This window comes from Megalobrama amblycephala, linkage group LG7, assembly GCF_018812025.1.
Source record: "Megalobrama amblycephala isolate DHTTF-2021 linkage group LG7, ASM1881202v1, whole genome shotgun sequence".
NCBI lineage: Eukaryota > Metazoa > Chordata > Actinopteri > Cypriniformes > Xenocyprididae > Megalobrama > Megalobrama amblycephala.
The window spans coordinates 35,844,277-35,851,650 of record NC_063050.1 but is presented as its reverse complement, the minus strand read 5'-3'; the positions used below and the strand labels follow the sequence as shown (position 1 = coordinate 35,851,650).

The 7,374-nt window shown below is 34.7% G+C and overlaps 1 protein-coding gene across 1 annotated transcript; it reads left to right on the top strand.

Moving 5' to 3' along the window:
- Positions 1 to 1,200: 1,200 nt before the first annotated feature.
- Positions 1,201 to 5,556, top strand: sfrp2 (secreted frizzled-related protein 2). Its single transcript, XM_048197229.1, has 3 exons — positions 1,201 to 2,033; positions 2,111 to 2,191; positions 2,799 to 5,556. Exons 1-3 carry the CDS (start codon positions 1,538 to 1,540, stop codon positions 3,104 to 3,106), a joined length of 885 nt encoding a protein of 294 aa, XP_048053186.1. The 5' UTR covers positions 1,201 to 1,537; the 3' UTR covers positions 3,107 to 5,556.
- The last annotated feature ends 1,818 nt before the right edge of the window (positions 5,557 to 7,374 follow it).

Sequence of the window (7,374 nt, the reverse complement as noted above, 5' to 3'; positions counted from 1 at the left end):
TCCTTTAACTCTAGAAGGACAAGAGGTGGGAGGTTTTCTTGAGATGAGAAAGGGTTTGTTTGTGTGACCCACTCAGTGGCTTAAAACTGGACCGTACAGAGTGATGAATGATGCAGGAACCAGATCTATTGCAGGAGTTCAGTTTCACTCAACAGCTCTCTCTCTCTTACTCGCTCTCCCTCTCATTTTCTCCATCATTCTCATTCTTTCTCATTCTCACTTCACACACATGCACACACATGTATAGATGAAAAATTGTAGCCATATTGTATAAACTTATGAACTTCACATTGTGCCTTAATGATGACAGATGACCGTGAGTGTGAAAAGGGTAAAGACCACAGCATCACTCACCAAAGAATATGAATTATCCAGCTACAAAAGGAAAGCCTTACAGCAACTCATAAATCAGTTGGTCACTTGAAAAAAAGAGAATGGATATCTTGCATATTTTCATATAAAATATTATCATACTAATATGATGGTGTAAGTGCTTCATCATAATCCTCTTCCTCCTCATCATCATCACCATCATCAAGATATTTATATAAGTCTAAATCTTAACAATCTGCATTCATTGCACTTGAGAGTTATCTTAAGAAGCATCTGGTTCCATAAAGAACTGTTCACTGAAACCTTCTTTGGTTCACTGAAATGGTTCTCAAAAAAAAACTTTTTTTTTAAAGTGTTATTTCTTATGAGCTATAAGTACAGTATTTAAAAAAGTATACTTGTAACTGTACTATTACACTAAGCGATACAATACTTCTTGGGACTAAATTGGCACTTCGTTTATAAAAGTATACTGTTAAATGCACTTTGTTAAAGTTTAACATTAGTAAACCTTGAGTACACAACTACTTAACTACAGCTCAAGTTATTCTCTCAAGTTATTACTTTGTATTGAACTTTGCAACTATACTGTGAACTACACTTCAAAGTGAATTTATAATGTTAGGTGTACTTCTAGCTCTCTTTAGAATGCTTAATTATACTTTTCTTTGGTATATCTCAATCAAAAGATTAAGTGGATTAAGTGGGCCTACAAGTATAGGCCAAATATAATTGGACTTCAAAGTAAACTGGTCAGCAAGCCAAGTATAATTGCATAATTTTAAGTATATAATTGAAAAGTACATAAAAAGTACAAATCTTATTTTTAGTTTGAAAGAAAAATAATAATAGCTGTATACTGAATAAGCAGAGAACATTCAGAAATAACGTTTTCATAACGTTCGTTCGCAAAACGTTCTTAGAACATGATTTTGTTACTTGGGAAGAAACATTTTTCACAAATTCAAGAATTTATTTCACCGTTCGTAGGTTCGATGACCAATAGCGCTGTCTGTGTATGTGTGCAACTAACTAGGTTGTGAAATCAAACATGCACTGAACAGCACAAGAGCTGTGGACATCTGAGCGCCTTCTCTCGCTCCGCCCAGACTTTCCTATGAGAACAGGTTGGCACAAAAGAGAATTCAGTTATCCTTAACACCTCGTTAGACGTGTGTTCTGTCTCCGCACAACCGAAATAAAGATGCGCGCGTATCTGGCACTGCTGGTTACGCTTACCTTACCTGGATATCTGGATGCGCTTCACGGATTATACGCCTTCGACCAGCCCGAGCTCTTTCAGAAAAAGAGCAACTGCAAACCCATACCTGCAAACCTGCTCCTGTGCCATGACATCGAGTACACGGACATGCGTCTGCCTAACCTCCTCGGACACGAAACCATGAACGAGGTTCTGCAACAGGCATCTTCCTGGACCCCTCTGGTGCAGAAACAGTGTCATCCGGACACCAAGAAGTTTCTCTGCTCTCTGTTCGCGCCGGTGTGTCTGGATGATCTGGACGAGCCGATTCAGCCGTGCAGGTCGCTATGTGAGAGCGTGAAGAGCGGCTGCGCTCCAGTGATGGCCGCTTTTGGGTTCCCTTGGCCCGACATGCTGGACTGCAATCGCTTTCCTCTGGATAATGACCTGTGCATACCACCTGCTGGTGCAGATGCTTTAGTGCCAGTTACCAAGGAAGGTAGGAAAGTTTATTAAGTTACTTTTGGGTGTACGTTCACTCTTTACCTTCATTGCTATTTTGATCTTTTTACCCAGTTCCAAAGGTGTGTGATGCCTGCAAAGAAAAGCCCGAGAATGACAATGAAATTGTGGACAGCCTGTGCAAAAATGACTTTGGTAAGGCTGCAGTACGTTTTTGTCTGCTTTATGCATCTGAATTAATGTAGTGGTATCTCTCCTCTAAACTCTTAAAAAATAAATGTTCCTTATTACCAAAAATGAATTATACAGCCTAAAGCCAAATGAGGCATGATCCACCCAAAAATGAAGATCATTTACTCACCCTCATGTCCAAACCTGTATGACTTTTCTGCAGAAAACAAAAAAAGATATTTTGAATAACATTTCAACTGTTTTTACCCATACAGTGAAAGTAACTGGTGTCCATAACAACACTGGATGTGACTTAATTGTATGGGGAAGGAAAAAACAAAACTTGGCCATGAGACATTTTTCAGAATACCATCTTTTGTGTTCCACAAAAGATCAAAATGCATACAGGAGTAAATCATAACAATATTTTAATTTTTTCGGTGAACTAACATATCTCTTTAAACATTACTCTTCAGCAGAATATAGAGTGAAAATAATCTTCAAAGAATCAAGGAACATTTATTTTTAAGTGTTTAGAAAAACCAATTTTTTTTATAGATTTAGATTACCCTGCATTTAAGCAGATGTTTGTATCCATTGTCCTCAACCTTCAATCGTTTTCACTCACTAGCTTTAAAGATCAAAGTCAAGGAGATCTCCTACATGAATGGCGACACCAAGATCATTCCAGAATCCAAGAGCAAGACTATCTACAAGCTGAATGGTGGCGTCACTGAACGTGATCTCAGGAAGACAGTGCTTTGGCTGAAAGATGGTCTTCAGTGTGTGTGCGACGAAATGAATGACATCAACGCTGCTTATTTGGTGATGGGCCAGAAGATGGATGGACATTTAGTTATCACATCACTGAAGCGCTGGCAGAAGGGTCAGCGGGAGTTTAAGAGAATTTCTCGCAGTATTCGCAAACTTCAGTGCTAGGATTGTCCACTGAGCAGAGCACTCAAAGGATCTTGAAAATGAAGACCTGTAACAGTCACACCATAGATACTGTAGATGCCAAAGTTTGTTCAAAACTCTAATGTCTGCTTTCCCAGTGCCATTTTGAGAACTGGCCATTCAGATCTCAGGATTGAGGCTGGTGGAGCTGTCAAATGTAACTGTCAAAAAGTACCTAGCATAGATTCAGCACAGTTCCAACTTTTCATTTCCCCTCATGACTTTTGTCAATTTACTTTACCTGTCATATTTACTATCGATGATGCTCATTTGCAGAACAATTTCCAGAGAGATGTTTTATATCTTCAAGTCTCAATTTTTCAGTGTTATTATTTTAAAATTGGCTGAAATTAATGAGATGCTACATTGTATGTGCAAAATTATGTAAAACCCCCTTATAATTAATGAGTTTGGTTATTCCATTAATTCCAGTGAAAACAAACTTTAAAGTGATAGTTCACCCAAAAACCCTCATGTCGTTCCAAATCCATGTTCATCTTTTGTGACCTTTGTCCATCTTCAAACCACAGATGAAGATATTTTTTTCATGAAACCTGCTGTCAGTCAATTGAAAGTCAATTCAACCATAATTTTGACACTTCAAAAAGTTCATAAAGACATTGTAAAAGTAATCCATATGAATCGAATGGTTTAATCCAAGTCTTCTGAAGAGACATGATCACTTTATATGATGAACAGATTTAATTTAGGCTTTTATTCACATATAAACCTTGATCAACGCACATGTGTTCAACAAATATGGTAAACTTGGAAGCTCAACAGTACTTGCTTGAAGCACAAGAACAAACCTCACTGGTTCTTGCAGGAAGCTCGGATGTGCTTCTGTGAGACGCAAAAACAAACTTAATTGATTCTCGCTTATCAAGCGAACATATCTGAGCTTCCGTTTACCATCTTTGATTTGCTCTATGCATGTGTGTTGATCACTGTTTTTATGTGAATAAAAGCCTAAATTGAATCTGTTCATCATTGTTCACCATGATTGTGTCTCTGGAATTACCACTCAATTCATATGGATTAATTTTCACAATGTCTTTATGAACTTTTTGAAGCTTCAAATTCTTGGTTTAACAGACTTGAAATGGAGGGATAGAAAAGAAGGGAAAGAAAAGTCTTACAGACAGAATTTTTATTTTTGGGTGAACTATCCCTGTAATGCTACGTTATACGGTGTCATAGACAATTCTGTGCTTCCAGCTTTGTTTCAGTGGTTTGTGCAGGGTCTTTTTCTTTTTCTAAATGACAGTACCCCTTTGCACAAAGCAATGTCCATATAGAATGGATTTACTGAGTCAGATGTGGAAGAATTTAACCAGCCAGCACAAAGCCTAGACATGAACCCTACTGAAAATCTTTATGATGACTTTTGTTGCAATGAAGTTAAAATCCATAGAATGCCATTGTATGTCATTGCAATAATTCTCCTCTCAGAAATTACTGGAATAACCAGACCCATTAATTAGAAATGGTTGATCATGTATTTTGGAAATATAGTGTATGTGAGATGTTAAAATGGTAGGTGTGAAGATTTTAAGGCCATGAAGCATGTATTGTATATCCATATCCCAAACAATTTTCAGGGGGTGCAGTTCCTGTTTCCCTCTATCTAATATGGTTAAGATTTTTTTTAGCATGGTCTACATGCATTTGAATCTGCCAGCAGTAAGTAAGTTTTGCTATAAGTACTTTTATGAGCACAATGAGATAGCTGGCTCTATTCTCAATGTCTCTAGCCTCTGAAGCATGATCATGTATATTAATGTAAATGTTTTAATTTCTCCCCTGACAGTTATGAGAAGGCCAACAAATGCATGATTTCTTTAGCCCAGTGTTCTTGTCTCCTTTCTACTTGAGCCTAAATACTGCACTGTTCCTATGTTGCATCTTTTGAATTTCAATCAGCAATTTTATATACATAATATTGGTTTATTTCTCTTCTGTGTCAGTTATATTAATAATGTTGTACTGTATGGGTCTGTTTCTTGTTATGCTCACAAAGTTGTTTGCTGTTTTCTTTTGTTTTGGCTTATGAATACCCAGTATTAAAGTAAAGTCACATGTTGGTAAAACCACAGAGACATGCTTTTCTCTTGTCTCAGTGCTCATTTAGAGCGGTGTTGATTCAGTTGTACTTTATGTACAGAAGTTGGTTAGTGACATTGTCTCATGGTAATTTTAAAATTTTGCCATACTCTGTAAATATACAGGTTTTTATGTTTGTACATATTTTCAACACATGTAGCATTTTATTTGTTCATCACAGTAGCAATATGTTGTCATTTCATTCGTGTTAAGTGCATTTATTAACACCCACCGTCATGTAATGTAGTTTGATCATTGATGATTTGTATTATTTTTCTTCAGCCATCACACAATACAAAATAAGAACAAATAAATTTAAGAAAAGACAATCATATGTTGTTTTTTTTATTCCTAAATTTTCAATATGTATACGAAGATTGACTTATGGTTACATTAAAACTTTTTCTACTCCTATAGGCACCACACCAATAAACAGACTACTGTAAAACAGACCTTCAGTTAGGTGCATATTTGTGTTCTTTAGTGACCCCTAGTGATGGCACTGAATTGAGAAGTGCTTTATGACTAAACTGACTGAAAACTATATACTTTCTTTCTTTCTTTCTTTCTTTCTTTCTTTCTTTCTTTCTTTCTTTCTTACTGCTTACTGTTAAAACTACAGCAGAATAAAATAATCTTGATTAATCTCATGATTTTTTTCTTTAGAAAGGAGAATGAAGCGTGTCATGTGCGTTAAATAAAATTAAATTAACATGTTTATTTATTTACCATAATTTACATAATAGTAACTTTATTTTAAACTTAACTTAACAAGTTAACTTTGATATCCCTAAAAATAACACTTTCTTTTAACCCTAATTTGAAAACTGCTAGAGATTTTTTTCATTTTTCAGCTCTGGGCCAAAACTAAATGTTACATTATATCCATCCATTAACAATAAAATAAAATAAAATCCAATAAACTACATTTGCAAAAAAAAAAATCAAATCGCCTTGGAATTATAAGGTTGTATGTGCATTCAGAGCAGTTTTGAGATATTGAGCTTCAAGGTTTTTGCTTCCATTTGACTTTGTAAGACAGAACCTTTTTGTTTTCTAAATAAAAAATAGTCCCAAAATGTACACAACTTAAAAAAAGCACATAATGTAAATAATATGCCACAGAATAAGAATATGTGAATAACTAAATTTTGACAAAAATATCAGATTGAACCTTATAATTCCAAGGAGACGACATGTTAAAACAATAGGATAGATAAATACATTAGAAAAGAAGATATGCTTAGATTTTATTTTATTTTATTTTATTTTATTTTTTATTTTATTTTTTTTCCCCCATCTTGTGAAATGGCATGCCAGGCATAATCAAATGTCATCACTGGCAGTGATTCACTTTGCCCTGCAGGCCCTGGTTTGGATTTGTCTGCTCTAGAGTTTGGGCTGTTGTACACTTCAGACATACCATGCCATCTAGTGGCTGTAATTTTCTATTTACATACTTGCACTCAAAATACTGTAGAAATCCCACTCTAAAAATAAATTGGCTAATTTGATAAGAAAATAGTGTCAGTTTACCAAGGTAGAGCAAGACACACATTATTGTGATTTTCATACTACGTTTCGGAATGATCATTGAGGAGACCACAATGCTAATATTAGTTTCATTTAGTTTGTAGGCTACTAGTCATCAGTTTAACTGCAGCACACCATTGTTTTTGAGCTAAATGTAAAGTCAGTGTTTTCAATGCCTTTTCTGAAGACAGCTGACATAAAATAAAATAATTAAAAATGTTGCCTTGGCAATTAACTGAAATAAAATAAACGTGTTGAATACTAAAAATATTAAAATATTAAAATAAATACAAATTAAAACTAAATATAAATATTAAACAACTAATAATCACATAACAAAAAAAACGTAAATTAAAAATATAAAAATATACATTTAAAAATATATTTTTAAATGTATATAAAAAATAAGCTGATTTAAAATTCGAATAAACTGTATATAAATAATTATAAAATAACATCTAATTGTAATTGTAAAATTGTAACCATAATAAAATATGGTTATGGTTTATATTTGAGTTGGTTCTGTGTTTAGCCTACTGTACGATGTATTGTTTATCGGTGTTGGCATTGTTGTTTTGACCGCTAGGAGACAGACGTGCTGTGGCTCCAGTATA

Excerpts from the sequence above, each read along its gene's own strand:
- sfrp2 (XM_048197229.1), top strand. The coding sequence starts at position 1,538 with ATGCGCGCGTATCTGGCACTGCTGGTTACGCTTACCTTACCTGGATAT. Across the intron at positions 2,034-2,110 it reads AGTGCCAGTTACCAAGGAAG|TTCCAAAGGTGTGTGATGCC; the intron begins GTAGGAAAGTTT and ends CTTTTTACCCAG. Across the intron at positions 2,192-2,798 it reads CCTGTGCAAAAATGACTTTG|CTTTAAAGATCAAAGTCAAG; the intron begins GTAAGGCTGCAG and ends TTCACTCACTAG.